We start from the raw sequence: 23,525 nt of genomic DNA, 5'->3' as shown, positions 1-23,525 counted from the left end.
GTTTTTGCTTCATGTCACGTTGTAGACTCACCAGTATAACAGCCCAGGTTGATTGACACCAAATATACCCACCTACACTTTGTTTATAGCCAGCAGCTGTTCTAATTGGGCTAGTATTTATAATTATTTGATGCTCTTATCACAGTACTTGTTAAACATTTTATATCTCACCCCGATTACAGCCATATATTTATTGAGAGGAGGAGAAATGTTGACTTCAACAATTATATTCTATATAAAATGAATAGGATTTTAAAGTCTACTATGTGCCAGAAGGAAACATTATATGTATTCCTCCATACAACAATAAAATTTGTTTCAGTTTCTCAGCTGGCATTTTGTAAGTGAATTTTTTAATGGCAGCAATGAGAGCATTTTTTGAGCCGTATTCCTTTTCTTTGCTAGGGGGAGCACATGATGACAGAAATAAATCTCGTCCGGTTGTAATAACATGTGTTCGTCCTGGAGGGCCTGCTGACAGGTAAACTTCATCTTTCTGTGTCACTATCCAAATAGATTAAATAAAGCTGGGGAGTTTGGCATAGAAGTTAATGAATTAGAAATTTCATAGTAACAGGTCTTAAGTAAATATGTTGGAATGTGAAAACAAAAGAGTTCAGGCTGCAGAATCAGAAGAAAGTTTGACTCCAGATTCAATGCTTGCTACCCTGTGTTTTTGGCAAATGACTTAACAGCTCTAAGCTCAGTTCCCTCCAACTATAAAATGTAGATGATAATGCATACCTTTCAAGGTTTTTTGTTTTATCAAAGATTAGAGATTTATGGTGCCTTGCAGGAGGCCTTTCATCCTGGAAGGAAATCCAGAAAAGAGGGGATATATGTATATGTATAGCTGATTCACTTTGCTGTACAGTAGAAACTAACACAACATTGTAAAGCAACTATACTCCAATAAAACTTAATTATAAAAAAAAAAAAAGGCAGCTGGCCCTTTAACAGCAGGTCCTTGAAATGAGTCCTCTCCAATTGGTAATATACTAACCTGAAAAGACAGGTGGTGGTGTTCTCTGACTCTTATTATTGGCAACGTCCTTATCATGATTATCACCCTTTGATGATGATTATGTATGTCAGAATAGAAGCGACTTTTAGTAAAAGGGAAGGAATATTGTCAGTGTTAGTGTTTAGAGCATTCTCTTCCTGGCTAATTTGAATATCTGAAAGAAGCTCCTTCAGCTTTCCTACAATAAACCTTGGGAGTCCCAAGTAAACTCACGACTTAGATGTCTCAAGAGATGCTTATCTTTGAATTAATTTCCCACAGCGAAAAGTCTGCTCCATAATGGTAGGGAACACAATGCCTGCCACTAAATATAGTTGAAGGAGAGGAGGAAGACTCACTGATTACCCCTGACTCTGCACTATGTTTCAGCCTAGGATGGATTTTTAAAAACCTTTCTTAAGCACTCGAAATAGTAATAATAATAATGAATACCACTTGTTGAGTGACCCACCATGGGCCAGGAACTGTGCTCAGTACTTGGCAGACATTATCTTATTTTATCTTCACAACCACCCACTAAATCAGGTATTTTTATCCAGATTTACAGGTGACAAAACTGAGGCCCAGTATGGTTAAATGACTTGCCAGCTAGGGTAGAAATTCAGATTTATTTTCCTTCAAAGCTCATACTGTTAGCTTAGTTTGTTTCTTAAGTCGATGTTTAATATAAAGTGAGAAAATATGGAGACACTGGGTTCTCCTCTGCACTAAAGTGTATTTGCCTTTGCAGAGGATAATACAAAGTCAAAATTTCCAAGGAAATTTTGCCGTTTTTTTTCCTTCTCCTGCCTTTTCTTGTGAATTATTCTTCTTGAAGCAAATGAGAATATTTCTATTTCTTAGTAACATTTTAGAGTTGGAGTTGACAGAAGTGTCAGGAGCAGGCTACTAGTTTGTGAGCAACGTATTACCAAATTAACGGAGGACTAAAGGAAATCTAAGAATTTAAGGTAAAGATTTAGAGGCAAAATACATAGAGAGTTGCTGGATGAAAGATATTTAAGACAGCATTTTTATTCTTTCCAAATCCTAAACTTGTAATCCCCACATCTGATTTTCTTATCTTCATTGACCCTCCCTGAGGCAGGAGGGTTATAATCTGGTAGCCTCTCTGGCTACATTTTAGTGGTGTCATTACTGTCCTGAGGCATCTTCTCCCAGTGCCTTTGAGTGTCTATGGCCACAGAAGGGAGAATAGTATTTGCCTGCCTTTTCCATTGAATGTGAGACTGAATCAATTTGATGATCATCAAATGGCCTTATAAATCAGTAGGAAAATTTACAGACTAGGGAAATTTTTCACCAGCATTCCCCATCCAGTTTGGGTTCACTGGTGATAAATTGAATGAAATCAGCAGACTTTTCTGCTCACCTGGCTTTGGGAAAGTAGGTGAGTGCTATTTCCTGGGCTCTGATAAATCAGTTTTAGACATTTTGGCAAAAACCTAGAAAAGAGAAAATGTGCCTTTATTACTTTTACACCCCAAGAGTTCATCGTGGGTGACCTGGTTATTTGCTAATGTGTAGTTATTTTCTTATTACTGATTTTCATATTGTAGCAACTTTCTGGTGAGGGTTACCTCTTTACTCTCTTAATGTCACACTTGATGCTTAAAAGGAAATGCAAATGGGATAGATGGTAGAATGTGTGTGAAAGAGCCTCTTTGGCTAAGTGACTATTAATGCTAAGTCCCATGATGCTAAATTAATGACTATTTCTTTATTCTCCCTTCAGAGAGGGCACAATCAAACCTGGTGATAGGTTGCTCAGTGTGGATGGAATTCGGCTTCTTGGAACCACACATGCTGAGGCCATGAGTATTCTCAAACAGTGTGGACAAGAAGCGACGCTGCTGATCGAATATGATGTCTCGGTCATGGGTATGTCGGATCCTGAGGTTGGGATCTCTAACTAAGCTCTACGTCATGTCACTGTCCGTCCCTGGTAAACCACTTTGGATTAAGAATGAACTGTTATGTCCTCCTGTAGCAGACAGAATTTCATCAGCACCATATTACTCTGTTTGAGTTCAGAAAGAGGTGAGAAGCAGTTCTCAGCGATTCTGAATTCTTGTGTTGATAGAGTCTGATAACATCTCATTCTGTCAGTGTGTTTCACCTAGCGATCAGCTCTTATACGTGGATTACCCTTTGGCCGGAAAGTGTTTTCCCCCTCCAAATCACACACGTGGTATTATTAACTTAGGGGCTAGTACTTTTTCTTTTACTGCATGGAGACTGGAAACAGTAGGGGATTCCTTTCCTTCTTTTTACGTCACCGAGTGAAGCCAGCTGATCAGAATTAATGGAAATTACCATTTTATCATCAGACTTAGGGACAAAGAAAGGAAAGGGGACAAATAGTATCACTGATTAAAATGAAAGTTGAGTACAGTATTCTTTCTTGAAATAATGATTCCAATAGAAAGTAATTCTATTTCTACCCTCTCAACTGTAGTACAACTGGAAAGATATTCTCACGTGGCTTTTCAATGTGAAGGGAGAGAGCCAAAGTTTTGTGTAAAGTTGACTAAGGCAGATAAATTATAAGACAATGAATTGGAACGTGAAACTGAAACTTAAATCATGTTGTAAATACTTCTTACAATTATCAGACTTGGTTGTGTGCCTGACTTTACCAGCAAGTTTTGTCCTGGTAAAATGTAGCCAAGAAAAAACACTTATTCTGTAACTGCAAACTCCTTTTATTTCCTGCTCTATATGATTCACGTAGAACAGTGTTGCTTGAACGTATTCTTAATCTGTCTACTGGCCTGAAATGTCTTTGAGAGGTATGAGGCTTCCTAGAAGACTTAAAGTGTGAGTTAAGGAGTTCTTAGCAGAATAAGTGGTGTGATATGCCCTTAAGATGGAAAGGTCAGGAATGAATGAACTTTCCTCCCTCTATTCTTCCTTTCTCTTGTCTTCTCTTTCTCCCTTTTTTCTTTCTCTTTTTATTGTTTTGTATGGCTTTTGAGTTAGATGATTTGGGTTCTGTTTTCAATTCTACTGATTTCTGGCTATTAGTTTGGACCATGTTACTTATTTCCCTGTGCCTTAGTTACCTCATTTGTCACATGGAGACCAGCAGTGCCTATTTTAAAAGGCAGTTAGGAAGATAAAATAAAATTATACAAGTAAGATATATTTTAACTGATGATCCAATTTATTATTCACATTAAAAATTGAAACAGATGTTTTACATATTTAACTCATTCAGTCTACAAATATATTTTTTTTAATCTTTAAGCTAAGTGACAGGTACCAAGAGTACAGAAATAAACAAAACAGACCTGATCTCTGCTCTTATGAAGTTTGCAATTGACAAGGAGGAGAGACAGTAAACAGGAACATGACCAAACAAATAAACACTCAGAAAGTGATCATTAGCTACCATGAAAGGCATGAACTGGATTCTGTAATAGGGAATAAGGGCAGGCACAGGTGAGGGCTGACAGATGCCAATCAGGAGTCAGTGAAGAGGTGACAGGTAGGCTAAAACCTGAAGGATGAGAAGGAACCAGTTCCCAAACTAAATACAGCAACAGTTTGTAAATTCTGAGCAGCCCACCTCAGAGAGACAAGGGCTCCCCACCTGGGGATGGGCACCATTTCAGACGAGAGCCCTCCATATCTCATTATTACCAGAGTCAGGAGGGGAGAGGATGACTCACTTGTCTCCCTTCTTCCCTACTCACATTCACATTTTGAATCATGCCTGACAATTTTCATACCTCAGAGTTCTCAGATATCCCCCTAATATAGGGGAAAGTGCCATCAGGAAGGAAACTCGTTAAAAGTTTCTCTAAGTTGCTAGATATAAGATCAGTATACAAAAATCAGTTACATTTCTATATACCAGCCAAAACCAGAAAGTTACTTTTAATATACCATTTATAATAACAATAAAATAATAAGGTTCCTATAAGGAATAAATACAACAAAAGTTGTATCTTCCCATTAGATATAGATATTGATATAGATACAGATATGCATATACATAAAGAATACTTAAATAAATGAAGACCTACATCATGAACTTGGGTGGGAAGTCTTGATATCTAAAATATATCATTTCTTTCAAATGCATCCATAAGTTCTATTCAGAATCCCAGAAGGATCTTTGGAGGACTTTAATAAGCTGTTTCTAAAACGTAAGAAAAGTGGGAGGGGGAAAACAGCCAAAATGTTTTTGAAACAATATGTGAAAGCAGAGAAACTTGTTCCACCCAATATCAAGACTCATTCTAAAATTGTGCCAGTAAGTCTATGTAATATTTACAGGAGGTAATAAAGAACCCAGTGGAAGAGAATTGAATGCCACAGACCACTACAGATATGTAAGCAGAGGTATAGTCTTACATCAGTGGGGAATGGTTGAGCTAGTCAGTAAGTGATACTGGGTCAATTAGTTAGCCACGTGGGAAAAAATTCAATTAATCTCCTACTTTATACCACACCCAGAAATAAATTCTGTATTTACATAACCATTTCCCAACAGACTGCTATTATAGATAACTGGAATGAATATCCTTTTAACCCAAATCTTTGTCTGTGTATCTGACTTCATTAAGTCGAGGGGCATATTTCTTTTTTAAATATTTGGTACATAATTCCAGTTGTCCTCCAGAAAGGTTATACTATTTTATAATATATTACTACCAGCAATGTTTTAAGTGTACCTGTCTCAACAGAGCACCAGATGCAACACTGAATAGTATTGGTTTTAATCTTTCTGATTCATTAAGTAAAAATTGCATTTATATTTTAGTTTACTTTTTAAAAAAATTTCTAGTACAACTAAATGCTTTTTCATATGAACACTAGCCATTTTCATCTCCTATTGTCTGCTTATGCCCTGTATTCATTTTTCTATTGATTTGTATAACTATTTGTATTTTAGGGATATTAGTTCTTATCAGTTTTTTGTAAAAACTCTTCTTAGTAGTTTATTTGCCCTTTCTGATGTATCAAAGTTCCTTTTTTTTTAAAAAATTTGGAACTAGTATTTTTCTTAGGATATAAATATTATTTTTTTCTAAAGTTACCTAATATCCCTGGATTATTTAATAAAGAATCTATCACATGCCTACTGATTTTTTAAATCATACCTTAAGTTGTTAAATATACTGGACTCGACATCTGGGCTAGCTAGTCTGATTGTATCTAGTTTCACACCAGATTTCAGGATAGGACTTTTGAACTTAAAGTCTTAGTATAAGAGCTCTTATTATCATAAAAAGACAAATTTTTGGAAAATTATTTATCTGCATACTACATTTATTGTATTATTCTAAGTTTTGCTAACTTTATACAGCAAATGAGCAAACTTTGATTTGGGTTTTTTATGTCTTTTTAAATTCCTTTTTCTCTCTTCTCTTCCATTCGACTCTCTTGCACTTGGTTACTTGCTCTCAGCCTTTTCTCTCCCACTGTGTTGCTCACGCTCTGTCTTCCTTTCTTTCTCCTTCCCTTTCTAGCCTCCCAATTATTACTATTATTTTTTGTGTGTGTCCCGTTGCGGAGCACAGCCTCCAGACGTGCAGGCTCAGCAGCCATGGCTCACGGGCCCAGCCGCTCCGTGGCATGTGGGATCTTCCCGGACCGGGGCACGAACCCATGTCCCCTGCATCGGCAGGCGGACTCTCAACCACTGCGCCACCAGGGAAGCCCCTGTAGTGCCTTTTGAAGTCAAACAAACTTGGTTTTGAATCTTGGCTGTCTGTTGACCTTGAACAAGTTACTTAACCTCTCCAAGCTTCAACTTCCTCATCTCTAATATAAGGATGATAACAGCACTCCTTCAAAGGATTGATGAGAAGATTAAGCGAGTGAATTACATGTAAAGTGTTTATCACAACTAAACTAAACTTTTGTTGAATACCAGGGAATTAAAGTTCACTGTGTCCATGCTCCACTTCCCTAAAATGAACCTCAGGTCTCCCATTACCCTGGATTAAGCAGCAGCTGAGGCTTTATTCTGTAACAACATTGAGTCCTCAGTAGAAAGAATATTTGAAAAATGATGTGTTCTGGATGGCTTTATTTTCTAAAATTCATCAGAATACTTATTTTGCTTAAACTTTAGCTGAAAATATTTCTAAATAATGTTTCTGAGAATATATATTAAAGATACTTGGGTCTTTGGTAGAGGCACATACAGTTATCAAGGACATCATTCTGAATATCAGTCCTCAGGCCTGTGTTACAGAGTCAAGGGGTACAGATGGTACCAAATCTGTGCTGACATAATTTACTCAAGATTTTTTAAACTTACACAGTTCTCTAATAATTATTTATTTTATGACGTTTCCTTCTATAGGAAGAGCAGGGGAGGGCTTTTGGTTACTATGGATTTCTTGTTGGCTGTATTAAGCAAGAATGACTGTAGTGTAATTTTTTGTTTTTGTTTTGTTTTTATTTCAGCTTTATTAAGGTGTAATTGACAGATCTGTAAGATATTTGAAGTGTGCATTGTGATAATTTGATATACACATACATGGTGTAAAGATACTACACTCTTAGCATATTATACAATACAGTGTTATCAACTGTAGTCACAATTTTTAACGTTAGATCCTCAGACCTTATTCATCTTCTGAGTGAAAGTTTGTACCCTTTATTTTTTTAACATCCTTATTGGAGTATAATTGCTTTACAATGGTGTGTTAGTTACTGCTTTATAACAAAGTAAATCATCTATACATACACATATATCCTCATATCTCCTTCCTTTTGGATCTCCCTCCCACTCTCCCTATCCCACGCCTCTAGGTGGACACAAAGCACCGAGCTGATCTCCCTGTGCTATGCGGCTGCTTCCCACTAGCTATCGATTTTACATTTGGTAGTGTATATATGTCCATGCCACTCTCTCACTTTGTCACAGCTTACCCTTCCCCCTTCCCATATCCTCAAGTCCATTCTCTAGTAGGTCTGTGTCTTTATTCCCGTCTTGCCCCTAGGTTCTTCATGACCTTTTTTTTTTCTTCTTAGATTCCACATATATATGTGTTAGCATACGGTATTTGTTTTTCTCTTTCTGACTTACTTCACTCTGTATGATAGACTGTAGGTCCATCCACCTGACTACAAATAACTCAATTTCGTTTCTTTTTATGGCTGAGTAAATATTCCATTGTATATATGTGCCACATCTTCTTTATCCATTCATCTGTTGATGGACACTCAGGTTGCTTCCATGTCCTGGCTATTGTAAATGGAGCTGCAATGAACACTGTGGTACATGACTCTTTAAATTATGATTTTCTCAGGGTATATGCCCAGTAGTGGGATTGCTGGGTCGTATGGCAGTTCTATTTTTAGTTTTCTAAGGAGCCTCCATACTGTTCTCCATAGTGGCTGTATCAATTTACATTCCCACCAGCAGTGCAAGAGGGTTCCCTTTTCTCCACACCCTCTCCAGCATTTATTGTCTGTAGATTTTTTGCTGATGGCCATTCAGACTGGTGTGAGGTGATACCTTATTGTAGTTTTGATTTGCATTTCTCTAATGATTAGTGATATTGAGCATCCTTTCATGTGCTTGTTAGCAATCTGTCTGTCTTCTTTGGAGAAATGTCTATTTAAGTCTTCTGCCAATTTTTGGATTGGGCTGTTTGGTTTTTTGATATTGAGCTGCACGAGCTGCTTGTATATTTTGGAGATTAATCCTTTGTCAGTTGCTTCATTTGCAATTATTTTCTCCCATACTGAGGGTTGTCTTTTCGTCTTGTTTATGGGTTCCTTTGCTGTGAAAAAGCTTTTAAGTTTCATTAGGTCCCATTTGTTTATTTTTGGTTTTATATCCATTACCCTAAGAGGTGGGTCAAAAAGGATATTGCTGTGATTTATGTCATAGAGTGTTCTGCCTATGTTTCCCTCTGAGAGTTTTCTAGTGTCTGGCCTTACATTTAGGTCTTTAATCCATTTTGAGTTGATTTTTGTGTATGGTGTTAGAGAGGGTTCTAATTTCGTTCTTTTACATGTGGCTGTCCAGTTTTCCCAGCACCACTTATTGAAGAGGCTGTCTTTTCTCCATTGTATATTCTTGCCTCCTTTATCAAAGATAAGGTGACCATATGTGTGGGGGTTTATCTCTGGGCTTTCTATCCTGTTCCATTGATCTATATTTCTGTTTTTGTGCCAGTACCATACTGTCTTGATTACTGTACCTTTGTAGTGTAGTCTGAAGTCAGGGAGCCTGATTCTTCCAGCTCCGTTTTTCTTTCTCAAGATTGCGTTGGCTATTTGCAGTCTTTTGTGTTTCCATACAAATTGTGAAATTTTTTATTCTAGCTCTGTGAAAAATGCCATTGGTAGTTTGATAGGGATTGCATTGAATCTGTAGATTGCTTTGGGTAGTGTAGTCATTTTCACAATGTTGATCCTTCCAATCCAAGAACATGGTATATCTCTCCATGTTTGTATCATCTTTACTTTCTTTCACCAGTGTCTTATAGTTTTCTGCATACAGATCTTGTCTCGTTAGGTAGGTTTATTCCTAGGTATTTTATTCTTTTTGTTGCAATGGTAAATGCAACTGTTTCCTTAATTTCTCTTTCAGATTTTTCATCATGAGTGTATAGGAATGCAAGAGATTTCTGTGCATTTGTTATGTATCCTGCTACTTTACGAAATTCATTGACTAACTCTAGTAGTTTTCTGATAGCATCTTTAGGATTCTCTGTGTATAGTATCATGTCATCTGAAAACAGTGGCAGTTTTACTTCTTTTATGATTTAGATTCCTTTTATTTCTTTTCCTTCTCTGATTGCTGTGGCTAAAACTTCCAAAACTATGTTGAATAATAGTGGTGAGAGTGGGCAACCTTGTCTTGTTCCTGATCTTAGTGGAAATGCTTTCAGTTTTTCACCATTGAGAATGATGTTGGCTGTGGGTTTGTAACATAAGGCCTTTATTATGTTGAGGTAAGTTCCCTCTACGCCTACTTTCTGGAGGATTTTTATCATAAATGGGTGTTGAATTTTGTCAAAAGCTTTTTCTGCAAATGTTGAAATGATCATATGGTTTTTATTCTTCAATTTGTTAATATAGTGTATCACATTGATTGATTTGTGTATATTAAAGAATCCTTGCATCCCTGGGATAAATCCCGTTTGATCATGGTGTATGATCCTTTTTTTGTGTTGTTGGATTTGGTTTGCTGGTGTTTTGTTGAGGATTTTTGCATCTATATACATCAGTGATATTGGTCTGTAATTTTCTTCTTTTTGTATTATCTCTGTCTGGTTTTGGTATCAGGATGATGGTGTCTTCGTAGAATGAGTTTGGGAGTGTTCCTCCCTCTGCTATATTTTGGAAGAGTTTGAGAAGCATAGGTGTTAGCTTTTCTCTAAATGTTATGATAGAATTCTCCTGTGAAGCCATCTGGTCCTGGGCTTTTGTTTGTTGGAAGATTTTTAATCACAGTTTCAATTTCAGTGCTTGTGATTGGTGTGTTCATATATACTATTTCTTCCTGGTTCAGTCTCAGAATTTTCTTCTTTTCTAAGAACTTGTCCATTTCTCCCAGGTTGTCCATTTTATTGGAATATAGTTGATTGTAGTAATCTCTCATGATCCTTTGTATTTCTGCAGTGTCAGTTGTTACTTCATTTTCATTTCTAATTCTGTCGATTTCAGTCTTTTCGCACTTTTTCTTGATGAGTCTGGCTAATGGGTTATCAATTTTGTTTACCTTCTCAGGAACCAGCCTTTAGTTTTATTCATATTTGCTACCGTTTCCATTTCTTTTTCATTTATTTCTGATGTGATCTTTATGATTTTTTTCCTTTTGCTAACTTTGGGGTTTTTTTGTTCTTCTTTCTCTAATTGCTTTAGGTGTAAGTTTAGGTTGTTTATTTGAGATGTTTCTTGTTTCTTGAGGTACGATTGTATTGCTATAAACTTCCCTCTTAGAACTGCTTTTGCTGCATCCCAAAGGCTTTGGGTCATCATGTTTTCCTTGTCATTTGTTTCTAGGTACTTTTTGATTTCCTCTTTGATTTCTTCAGTGATCTCTTGCTTATTTAGTAGTGGATTGTTTAGCCTCCATGTTTTTGTATTTTTACAGTTTTTTTTCCTGTAATTGACATCTGGTCTTAATAGTGTTGTGGTCAGAAAAGGTACTTGATATGACTTCAGTTTTCTTAAATTTACCAAGGCTTGATTTGTGACCCAAGATATGATCTATCCTGGAGAATGTTCCCTGTGCACTTGAGAAGAAAGTGTATTCTGTTGGTTTTAGATGGAATGTCCTATAAATATCAATTAAGTCCATTTTGTTTAACGTATCATTCAAAGCTTGTGTTTCCTTCTTTATTTTCATTTTGGATGATTTCTCCATTGGTGAAAGCGGGGTGTTAAAGTCCCCTACTATTATTGTGTTACTGTTGATTTCCCCTTTTATGGCTGTTAGCATTTGCCTTATATATTGAGGTGCTCCTGTTTTGGGTATGTATAAATATAACAGTTTTTATATCTTCCTCTTGGATTGATCCCTTGATCATTATGTAGTGTCCCTCTTTGTCTCTTGTAATAATCTTTATTCTAAAGTGTATTTTGTCTGATATGAGAATTGCTACTCCAGCTTTCTTTTGATTTCCCTTTGCATGGAATATCTTTTTCCATCCCCTCACTTTCAGTCTATATGTGTCCCAAGGTCTGAAGTGGGTCTCTTGTAGACAGCATATATATGGGTCTTATTTTTGTATCCATTCAACCAGTCTATGTCTTTTTGTTGGAGGACTTAATCCATTTACATTTAAGGTAGTTACTGATATGTATGTTCCTATTACCATTTTCTTAATTGTTTTGGGTTTGTTATTGTAGGTCTTTTGCTTGTCTTGTATTTCCTGCCTAGAGAAGTTCCTTTAGCATTTGTTTTAAGGCTGGTTTGGTGGTGCTGAATTCTCTTAGCTTTTGCTTTTCTGTAAAGCTTTTAATTTCTCCATCAAATCTGAATGAGATCCTTGCTGGGTAGAATAATCTTGGTTGTAGGTTTTTCCCTTTCATGACTTTAAATATGTCCTGCCACACCCTTCTGGCTTGCAGAGTTTCTGCTGAAAGATCAGTTGTTAACCTTATGGGGATTCCCTTGTACGTTATTTGTTGCTTTTCCCTTGCTGCTTTTACTACTTTTTCTTTGTATTTAATTTTTGATAGTTTGATTAATATGTGTCTTGGTATTTTTCTCCTTGGATTTATCCTGTATGGGACTCTCTGTTCTTTCTCGACTTGATTGACTATTCCCTTTCCCATATTAGGGAAGTTGTCAACTATAACCTCTTCAAATATTTTCTCAGTCCCTTTATTTTTCTCTTTTTCTTCTGGGACCCCTATAATTCGAATGTTGGTGTATTCAATGTTGTCCCAGAGGTCTCTGATACTGTCCTCAATTCTTTTCATTCTTTTTTCTTTATTCTGCTCTGTGGTAGTTATTTCCACTATTTTATCTTCCGGGTCACTTATCCATTCTTCTGCCTCAGTTATTCTGCTATTGATTCCTTCTAGAGAATTTTTCATTTCATTTATTGTGTTGTTCATCATTCTTTGTTTGCTCTTTAGTTCTTCTAGGTCCTTGTTAAATGTTTCTTGTATTTTCTCCATTCTATTTCCAAGATTTTGGATCATCTTTACCATCATCACTCTGAATTCTTTTTCAGGTAGACTGCCTATTTCCTCTTCATTTGTTTGGTCTGGTGGGTTTTTACCTTGCTCCTTCATCTGCTGTGTGTTTCTCTGTCTTCTCATTTTGCTTAACTTACTGTGTTTGGAGTCTCCTTTTCACAGGCTGCAGGTTTGTACTTCCCGTTGTTTTTGCTGTCTGCCCCCAGTGGGTGAGGTTGGTTCAGTGGGTTGTGTAGGCTTCCTGGTGGAGGGGACTGGTGCCTGTGTTCTGTGTATGGAGCTGGATCTTGTCTTTTGGTGGGCAGGACTGTGTCCAGTGGTGTGTTTTGGGGTTTCTGTGAACTTAGTATGAATTTAAGCAGCCTCTCTGATAATGGGTGGGGTCGTGTTCCTGTCTTGCTAGTTGTTTGGCATAGGGTGTCCAGCACTGTAGCTTGTGGTCGAGTGGAGCTGGGTCTCAGCGTAGAGATGGAGATCTCTGGGAGAGCTTTCACCGTTTGATATTATGTGGGGCTGGGAGGTCTCTGGTGGACCAGTGTCCTGAACTCATCTCTCCCACCTCAGAGGCTCAGGCCTGACACCCTTCTAGAGCACCAGAACCCTGACAGCCACATAGTAGATCCGTGGTTGATCAGAAAATGATATAACTCAGGAACAGCCCGATGAAAGGGATGCATAGGGCAAGGCACAGGGAATGGGAGCAGAGTTCCCATGCCTTCTCTAGACGCACCACTCTCCCAGCATCTCCGCGTGTTCACCAACCCAGAAGCCCTCTCTGTAGTGAAATTTAAACAAGGTTTCTTACTAAGAAACAGTAATCTTAGTCATTTTAGTAGATGTCAAATGTAACCTACAAACTATTGTAGTTGATAGTAAAGATGGAAAAATAACTAAATGTTTCTCCAAAATGTCATGAATTTTCCCACTGTTGTTCCCAATATTTACTATTCCCATGTATAAACCTTCCAAAAAAATACATATACTAGATAGATAGGTAGATAGATAATCTCCAATTTAACTCTACCTCCCTCCCTCATCCTGCTCTTATTTGTCTTACTCAATCTCTCATTTTCTCTTTGTTTTGAACTCCTGTATCACTTTCTTGGCAATTCTTGAGGGTATTTACATTTTGCCTTGTCTTAGTTATTGATGAGTTTTTCTGTTGTGCCACTAGGTTCCATAGATTCTTTGGGGACATTAATAAACTATTTGTTGTTTATTTCTATTGCACCTCATATGGAGTCTTCGGGTATACTAGGTATAATAGGAGGCTGTTAATGATAATTGTGGATTGAACAATGCATTCACATATAGATTAGTTGTTCTTATGACTAATCATCATTAAGTGGGTATGTATAGAATATAGCACAATATCAATGTTTACCCTGTAGGTTTGAAATGAAGTTACTTCATGATATCATCTTATGTTGCAGACTGACATTATAAATCTTTGAGTCACAAAACCTCTTAATCTACTTGTGGTGTTGTTCTGAATTCCTACAAGTCTGTGACTTTCCTCAACTATTTATCTTCTCAGCTTCAAACCTTTCCTTCTATTTCCTTCTATTTACCTAGACTAGGCCAGCATGCAAAACCAAGGATACTGAGAAAAATGTTATCCTTTTCTTAGAAATGCCCAAGTGTATTACATCTTTGCCCATCTGTATGGCTAGTCCTTACTTACATTCAATCCTAAGCAAACATAAAATGGTAATTTTCAAGTAATTGTTTTATCAGGGATGGATCTGAATGTTATGAGTCTTCAGAAGAGATGATTAATTCTCTTACAACCAAACAGTATATAGGTTCATTGGTGTTACCACAACTGAATCTTGGCTAGGCTTTGCATTTCATTTTTCCAGAATATGACAACCAAGATATATAATGTCCACCAATGACTTCTCAGGCATAAGTATCAAGAGTAAGTTGACCACTATTCGTATTTTCTAATCAGTTTCTTCCAGATGATCTCAATTTACTGTAAACTGAGTTTTTCAAGGGCTCCTAAAAGTACTTAGGAGCATACTTCCTTGTGAGTCCCCAGCCTAACCTTCTCTTCTTCATAGAAAATATCATAAATGGAAGCCCAGAGAGTTTCCTCCATAAAAGAAGTCTAATTTTTAAATGGCAGTAGCAGTTTATTTAGAATGTTACTTTTCTGTAATTAAAGGTAGATTTTCTTATACATTCTCCATTTTTATCTAAAAAATGAATTTTTGCAGAATCCTCTTATTCCTACTCACTACTCATTCACTTTTACATATTCAGAGCCACTTGTCATATATTTGGGAAATAAAAGTAGTAGTTAAGGAGAGAGTTACCCTAAATTTTAAAAACTAGATTTTTTATTTTAAATTAATAGATTAGATTTGTTTTTAATTTATACTTTTATAGTATAGTACAATACACAAAGAGAAAAATGTTGAAATCTTATTTGTACAGCTTGCTGAATTTTCATTTGTATATTCTCCAACCAGGTCAAGAAATAGAACACAACCATCACCACCAAAAACCCCACTGTGCCTCCTCCCAATTGCTACCCCATCTCTTCCACCAGTGTAACTCCTATCTTGACTTCCTAAGCCATAGATTTATTTTCCTAATTTTTGAACTGTATGTAAATGGAATCATATAGTATATTTCTCTGCTATTGGGCTTCTTCTGTCCAACATTATGTTGTGAGATGTACTCATTTTGTTGCCTGTAGCAGTAATCCTTTTTCATTGTTCTTATAGTAGTCCATTATATGAATAGATCACAATTTATCCCTTTCTTGGTGATGATCATTTGGGTATTTTCCAGTTTGAGACTTGTAAATAATGCTATGATGAACTTCCTGGTATATATCTTTTGGTGAACATGTATATGCATTTCTATAAGGTTATACCCAGAGGTAGAGTTGCTAGTCCATAAGTCACATGTATGCTCAACATTACTACCTAGCATCAAACAATTTTTCAAAGTGCTTGTACCAATTTGCATTTCCAGTAACAGTTTCTCTTCCTTTACATCTCAGTAGCACTTGGTGTTGTCAATCTTTTTCATTTTAACAGTTCTGAGAGTGTGTAGTGGTACCTATATGTGACTTTAATATAAATTTATATAAATATAAATTTAATATAAATTATATTAAATAAATATAATATAATGTAATTTAATATAAATTATATCCTTATGTAAATAAGGATGTCGGGCACCTTTTCATTACTGGCCATTTGGATATTCTCCTTTGTGATATTTCTGTTCAAGCCTTTTGATCCATTCTTTTATTCTGTTAGGCAACTCTTCCATCAATGTAGATTTATATGAGTTCTTTATATATTACATATGCAATTCCTTTTTAGTTATATGTATTACAAATTAACCCTAAATACTGCATGCAGAATAAATGCCAAAATCAGTATATATAAGCTATAACATTCCAATAAACTGTATTTGGTTACTTTTGGGAAATTTTCTATGATTTAGACATCCAGAAGCCAAGAAGAAAATGTAATATTTCGTCTGGTTTGTTCTACAATATTCAGGTAGATGTTGTCACTGGATTTTAGTACTGTATTAGTTTTCTATTGCTATGTAGCAAAATATCACAAACAAATGGCTTAAAAACAGCACCCATTTATCATCTCACAGTTCTGCAGGTCAGAAGTCCAGGCAGGCTTTCCTGGGTTCTCTGCTTTTTTTTTTTTTTTTTTTTAGAGTTTTTTATTATTTATTTATTTTATTATTTATTTCTGGCTGTGTTGGGTCTTAGTTGCGGCACACGGGATCTTCATTGAGGCGTGCTGGACCTCTCGTTGCAGCACGCAGGCTCTTCGTTGAGGCTCGTGGGCCTCTCTCTAGTTGTGGTGTGTGGGTTTTCTCTCTCTAGTGTGGCACACAGGCTCCAGGGCACATGGGCTCTGTAGTTGTGGTGCATGGGTTCCAGAGTGTGTGGGCTCTGTAGTTTGCAGCACGTGGGCTCTCTAGTTGAGGCGTGCAAGCTCGGTAGTTATGGCATGCGGGCTTAGTTGTCCTGCAGCATGTGGGATCTTAGTCCCCTGACCAGGGATCAAACCGGTGTCCCCTGCATTGGAAGGTGGATTCTTTACCACTGGACCACCAGGGAGGTCCTTGAGTTCTCTGCTTTGCATCTCTCAAGGTCCACATCTGTACAGGGGTTTTTAAAAGTTGGAATCAGTTTTCAACATTTAAAAATAAGGATTTTTCCATTTAAAATAAATCTAACTATCTGACTTCTCTGAAAAGTTTGACTCCTCTGGGCCGACATTCCTGCATGTAACTGTTGGCTTGAGTTGAGTCTTGGGCCGCCTCCTTGGATAGGGGATATTGTCTTCCATTCGTCCAAATTGTTTCCCTGATGCCAGCACCTTACAGCACGTCCCCATCTTGCCTGTTCCCCACAGGCATTTGGGTTTGTGCCACTTGCTCTACCCCAGGACCTTTCTGTTTCAGCCAGAAGAGCTCCAAGACACTGTAGGTTGAGTAGGCGCTCAGAAAGAAGGTCCCGACTAGAATTTCCTGTTCCACATAGTCAACATTCTTCTCTGTCTAACCTCACATTTCCCAAAACAGCTATGTGAGGGCTCCTGGGAGAAGGGTGAAGATATTTGGCAGAGTATCAGAGGTGAGAGCTGAGTTGCTCCGCCTAACTCATTAGCACGAAGCACTCTCTTGGTCCCCCTTTTCTGAGCGACTGTTGGCCTCCACATTCTCGTCCCTACTGGACCTCCTTCTTTGTGCTTGTTACACCCTGATTGTTTCCTGGGACTTGGGGGCAGATACCTACCTTGAAGGCTCATCACTTATAAGTTAGTTTTTAGTTTCTGGGTCTCTGAAGCAATTTGGATAGTCTCATTTTAGTGTCAGAGTACTTACTGACATCTTTAAAGACCTGAGTCCCGCTAATGTAAGAATGGAATAGAATATCATTCCGGAGCTCCTTCTGTAAGTTTAGTATTATATTTGGTGCGAAGGGGGTGAATAGTGGTATCAGACTGGGAGTAACATGGATTAGCAATCTAATATTTACCTTTTCCCTAAGGGCCCATTTGACTATATTTTAGGTGACATCCATTGTGATAGAATTAGAAGGGTCTTCTAAATATTTTGGGCCACTGTTCCTCACTTGTAACATGAGGGAACTAGACTACATCATTTCAAAGTTCCTTCCAGCTCTAATATACTATATGATGCTTTGAATTTAGTAACTTCTCTTAAAAGATTTCAGAAGTTACACTTTTTTAAATTGACGTAACCATAACTCCAAAGCAAAGTATTATAAATAAAAATAATATTTTTATTTTATTTATAAATAAATAAAATAACATTTAACTGTTGTTCAAACCGAATTAAAATGATTACAGCTTAAACCACTATTTGAAAAAGGAAAGTTGGTTGTTTCCTTTGTTAATCACATCAAACCCATCAGTGGCACTGACAGTTACAAATTTCCAGGAGATTATTTTCCGGCATTCCCAGAGTAGGTATAAGGCCAGCATGCTGCTGTGAAGTCATTATCTGCAAGGATCTTGATCTTGGCATTCTGAGACATTTAATAAATTAATGGAAAGTTGGTGAAAATTCCCTCATTTTCATATTGTATATTATACTTCTAAAATTAAACACATCCCTTAAGGGGAATATTAGCCCTTTAATTTAGTGTATTTTAAAAGATGAAGAACTGCCTGAACCCTGTCAGGGGAAATCTCTCTTCTCATGAAGTTTCTTTGAAGTCAAATACATGTATTAGGTAGACTAGAATTGCTTTTCTTTTTGAGAGGGGTAGCAGACAAGCGCTTCAATTGACTATAAGGGCAGTTCTAGGCCATCTTTTTAGAGTACTACGAAAGAACTAATCAAGATTACCTCTTTCTGTGGTTGGATGCTAATTTTTTTTAATTTAATTCAATTTATTTTTTATACAGCACATTCTTAATAGTTACCTATTTCATACATATTAGTGTAGACACGTCAATCCCAATCTCCCAAGTTATCCCACGACCACCCCCACCACACTTTCCCCCTTGGTGTCTATACGTTTGTTCTCTACATCTGTGTCTCTATTTCTGCCTTGCAAACCAGTTCATCGGTACCATTTTTCTAGATTCCATATATATGCATTAATATACAATATTTGTTTTTCTCTTTCTAACTAACTTCACTCTTTATGACAGTCTATAGGTCCATCCACGTCTCTACAAATAACCCAATTTCGTTCCTTTTTATGGCTGAGTAATAATCCATTGTGTATATGTGCCACATCTCCTTTATCTGTTCATCTGTAGATGGCATTTAGGTTGCTTCCATGTCTTGGCTATTGTAAATAGTGCTGCAATGAACATTGGGGTGCATGTATCTTCTTGAATTATGGTTTTCTCTGGGTATATGCCCAGTAGTGGGCTTGGTGGGTCATATGGTAATTCTATTTTTAGTTTTTAAGGAACCTCCATACTGTCCTCCATAGTAGCTGTATCAATTTACATTCCCACCAACAGTGGAAGAGGGTTCCCTTTTCTCCACACACTCTCCAGCACTTACTGTTTGTAGATTTTCTGAAGATACCCATTCTAACTGGTGTGAGGTGATCCCTCATTATAGTTTTGATTTGCATTTCTCTAACAATTAAGTGATGTTGAGCAGCTTTTCATGTGCCTCTTGGCCATTAATATGTCTTCTTTGGAGAGATGTCTATTTAGGTCTTCTGCCCATTTTTGGATTGGGTTGTTTGTTTTTTTAATATTGAGCTGCATGAGCTGTTTATATATTTTGGAGATTAATCCTTTGTCTGTTGATTTGCTTGCAAATATTTTCTCCCATTCTGAGGATTGTCTTTTCGTCTTCTTTACAGTTCCTTTGCTGTGCAAAAGCTTTTAAGTTTCATTAGGTCTCATTTGTTTATTTTTCTTTTTATTTCCATTACTATAGGAGGTGGATCAAAAAAGATGTTGCTGTGATTTATGTCAAAGAGTGTTCTTCCTATGTTTTCCTCTAAGAGTTTTATAGTGTCCAGTCTAACATTTAGGTCCTTAATTCATTTTGAGTGTATATTTGCGTATGGCGTTAGGGAGTGTTGTAATTTCATTCTTTTACATGTAGCTGTCTAGTTTTCCCAGCACCACTTATTGAAGAGACAGTTTTTTCTCCATTGTATATCTTTGCCTCCTTTGGCATAGGTTAGTTGACCATAGGTGTGTGGATTCATCTCTCGGCTTTGTATGCTGTTCCATTGATCTGTATTTCTGTATTTGTCCCAGTACCATATTGTCTTGATTACTGTAGCTTTGTAGTATAGTCTGAAGGCAGGGAGTCTGATTCCTCCAGCTCCATTTTTTTCCCTCAAGATTGCTTTGGCTATTTGGAGTCTTTTCTGTCTCCATACAAAATTTAAGATTTTTTTGTTCTAGTTCTGTAAAAAATGCCGTTGGTAATTTGATAGTGATTGCACTGAATCTGTAGATTGCTTTGGGTAGTATAGTCATTTTCACAATATTGATTCTTCCACTCTGAGAACATGGTATATCTCTGCATCTGTTTGTGTCATCTTTGATTTCTTCCGTCAGTGTCTTATAGTTTTCTGAGTACAGGTCTTTTATCACCTTAGGTAAGTTTATTCCTAGATATTTTATTCTTTTTGTTGCAATGGTGAATGGGATTGTTTCCTTAATTTCTGTTTCTGATCTTTCATTGTTAGTGTATAGGAATGCAAGAGATTTCTGTGCATTAATTTTGTATCCTGCTACTTTACCAAATTCAGTAATTAGCTCTAGTAGTTTTCTGGTGTCATCTTTCGGATTATGTATAGTATCATGTCATCTGCAAACAGTGGCAGTTTTACTTCTTCTTTTCCAAATTTGTATTCCTTTTGTTTCTTTTTTCTTCTCTGATTGCCATGGCTAGGACTTCCAAAACTCTGTTGAATAATAGTGGTGAGAGTAGACATCCTTATCTTTTTTCTGATCTTAGAGGAGATGCATTAAGTTTTTCATCATTGAGAATGATGTTTGTTGTGGATTTGTCATATGTGGCCTTTATTATGTTGAGGTAGGTTCCCTCTGTGCCCACCTTCTTGAGAGTTTTTATCATAAATGGATGTTGAATTTTGTCAAAAGCTTTTTCTGCAACTAATGAGATGATCATGTGGTTTTTATTCTTCAATTTGTTAATATGGTGTATCACATTGATTGATTTGCATATATTGAAGAATCCATGATCAAGAACCACTTGATCATGGTGTATGGTCCTTTTAATGTGTTCTTGGATACTGTTTGCGAGTATTTTGTTGAGGATTTTTGCATCTATATGCATCAGTGATGTTGGTCTGTAATTTTCTTTTTTTTGTAGTATCTCTGTCTGGTTTTGGTATCAGGATGATTGTGGCTTCATAGAATGAGTTTGAAGTGCTCCTTCCTCTGCAATTTTTGGAAGAGTTTGAGAAGGATAGGTATTAGCTCTTCTCTAAAAGTTTGGTAGAATTCACCTGAGAAGCCACCTGCGTCCTGGACCTTTGTTTGTTGGAAGATTTTTAATCACAGTTCCAATTTCATTACTTGTGTTTGGTCTGTTCATATTTTCTGTTTCTTCCTGGTTCAGTCTTGGAAGGTTATGCCTTTCTAAAAATTTGTCCATTTCGCCCATGTGGTCCATTTTATTGGCATAGAGTTGCTTATAGTAGTCTCTTATGATGCTTTGTATTTCTGCAGTGTCCGTTGTAACTTCTCCTTTTTCATTTCTAATTTTATTGATTTGAGCCCTCTCCCTCTTTTTCTTAATGAGTCTGGCTAATGGTTTATCAATTTTGTTTATCTTTCAAAGGACCAGCTTGTAGTTTTATTGATCTTTGCTATCATTTCCTTCATTTCTTTTCTTTATTTCTGATCTGATCTTTATGATTTCTTTCCCTCTGATAATTTTGGGGTTTTTTTGTTCTTCTTTCTCTAATTGCTTTAGGTGTAAGATTAGCTTGTTTATCTGAGATTTTTCTTGTTTCTTGAGGTAGGATTGTATTGCTATAAACTTCCCTCTTAGAACTGCTTTTGCTGCATCCCATAGGTTTTGGATCATCGTGTTTTCATCTTCATTTGTCTCTAGGTATTTTTTTATTTCCTCATTGATTTCTTCAGTGATCTCTTGGTTATTTAGTAGTGTATTGTTTAGCCTCCATGTATTTGTATTTTTTACAGTATTTTTTTCCTGCAGTTGATATCTAGTCTCATAGCATTGTGGTCAGAAAAGATACTTGATATGATTTCAATTTTCTTAAATTTACCAAGGCTTGATTTGTGACCCAAGATATGATCTATCCTGGAGAATGTTCCATGTGCACTTGAGAAGAAAGTGTAATATGCTGGTTTTGGATGGAATGTCCTATAAATATCATATTAGATAAATAAATATTAGATCTATCTGGTCTGTTGTGTCATTTAAAGCTTGTAATTCCTTAAAAATTTTCTGTCTGGATGATCTGTCTTTTGGTGTAAGTGAGGTGTTAAAGTCCCCCACTATCACTGTGTTACTGTCTATTTCCTCTTTTATAGCTGTTAGCATTTGCCTTATGTATTGAGGTGCTCCTATGTTGGGTGCATATTTATTTATAATTGTTATATCTTCTTCTTGGATTGATCCCTTCTTCATTATGTAGTGTCCTTCCATTATGTAGTGTCCTTCCTTGTCTCTGTAACATTCTTTATTTTAAAATATATTTCATCTGATACAAGTATTGCTACTCCAGCTTTGTTTGATTTCCATTTGCATGGAATATCTTTCTTCCATCCCCTCACTTTCAGTCTGTATGTGTCCCTAGGTCTGAAGTGGGTCTCTTGTAGACAACATGTATGTGGGTCTTGTTTTTGTATCCATTCAGCCAGTCTATGTCTTTTGGTTGGAGCATTTAATCCATTCACATTTAAGGTAATTATCAATATGTATATTCCTATTACCATTATCTTAATTGTTTTGTGTTTGTTTTTGTAGGTCCTTTTCTTCTCTTGTGTTTCCCACTTAGAGAAATTCCTTTAGCATTTGTTATAGAGCTGGTTTGGTGGTGCTGAATTCTCTTAGCTTTTGCTTGTCTGTGAAGCTTTTGATATCTCCGTAGAATCTGAATGAGATCCTTGCCAGCTAGAGTAATCTTGGTTGTAGGTTCTTCCCTTTCATCACTTCATATATATCATGCCACTCCCTCCTAACCTGTAGAGTTTCTGCTTATATATCAGCTGTTAACATTATGGGAGTTCCCTTGTATGTTACTTGTCATTTTTCCCTTGTTGCTTTTAATAATTTTTGTTTGTCTTTAATTTTTGTCAGTTTGATTACTGTGTGTCTCGGCATGTTTCTGCTTGGGTTTATCCTGCCTGGGCCTCTCTGCGCTTCCTGGACTTAGGTGGCTATTTCCTTTCCCATGTTAGGGAGGTTTTCAACTATTATCTCTTCAAATATTTTCTCGGCTCCTTTCTCTCTCTCTTCTCCTTCTGGGACCCCTATAATGCGAATGTTGGCGCGTTTAATGTTGTCCCAGAGGTCTCTTAGGCTGTCTTCATTTCTTTTCATTCTTTTTTCTTTTTTCTGTTGCACGGCAGTGAATTCCACCATTCTGTCTTCCAGGTCACTTATCTGTTCTTCTGCCTCAGTTATTCTGCTATTGATTCCTTCTAGTGTATTTTTCATTTCAGTTATTTTATTTTTCATCTCTGTTTGTTTGTTCTTTAATTCTTCTAGGTCTTTGTTAAACATTTCTTCCGGCTTCTCAATCTTTGCCTCCATTCTTTTTCCAAGGTCCTGGATCATCTTCACTATCATTATTCTGAATTCTTTTTCTAGAAGGTTGCCTATCTCCACTTCATGTAGTTGTTTTTCTGGGTTTTATCTTGTT

At 36.7% G+C, this 23,525-nt stretch overlaps 1 protein-coding gene across 1 annotated transcript in view; it reads left to right on the top strand.

Annotated features, from left to right (window-relative positions):
* Positions 1-23,525, top strand: part of GRIP1 (glutamate receptor interacting protein 1) — a 216,184-nt gene that overhangs the window by 60,158 nt on the left and 132,501 nt on the right. The window contains exons 5-6 of the mRNA XM_007447392.1: positions 406-481; positions 2,760-2,905. Of these exons, the coding sequence (XP_007447454.1) occupies positions 406-481; positions 2,760-2,905 (222 nt within the window). The remainder of the gene's footprint in view (positions 1-405; positions 482-2,759; positions 2,906-23,525) is intronic.

The sequence above is a fragment of the Lipotes vexillifer genome, unplaced genomic scaffold, assembly GCF_000442215.2.
Source record: "Lipotes vexillifer unplaced genomic scaffold, Lipotes_vexillifer_v1.1 scaffold170, whole genome shotgun sequence".
Lineage (NCBI taxonomy): Eukaryota > Metazoa > Chordata > Mammalia > Artiodactyla > Lipotidae > Lipotes > Lipotes vexillifer.
Note: the sequence above shows the minus strand (reverse complement) of the source record. Positions and strands in the feature narration are given on the sequence as shown.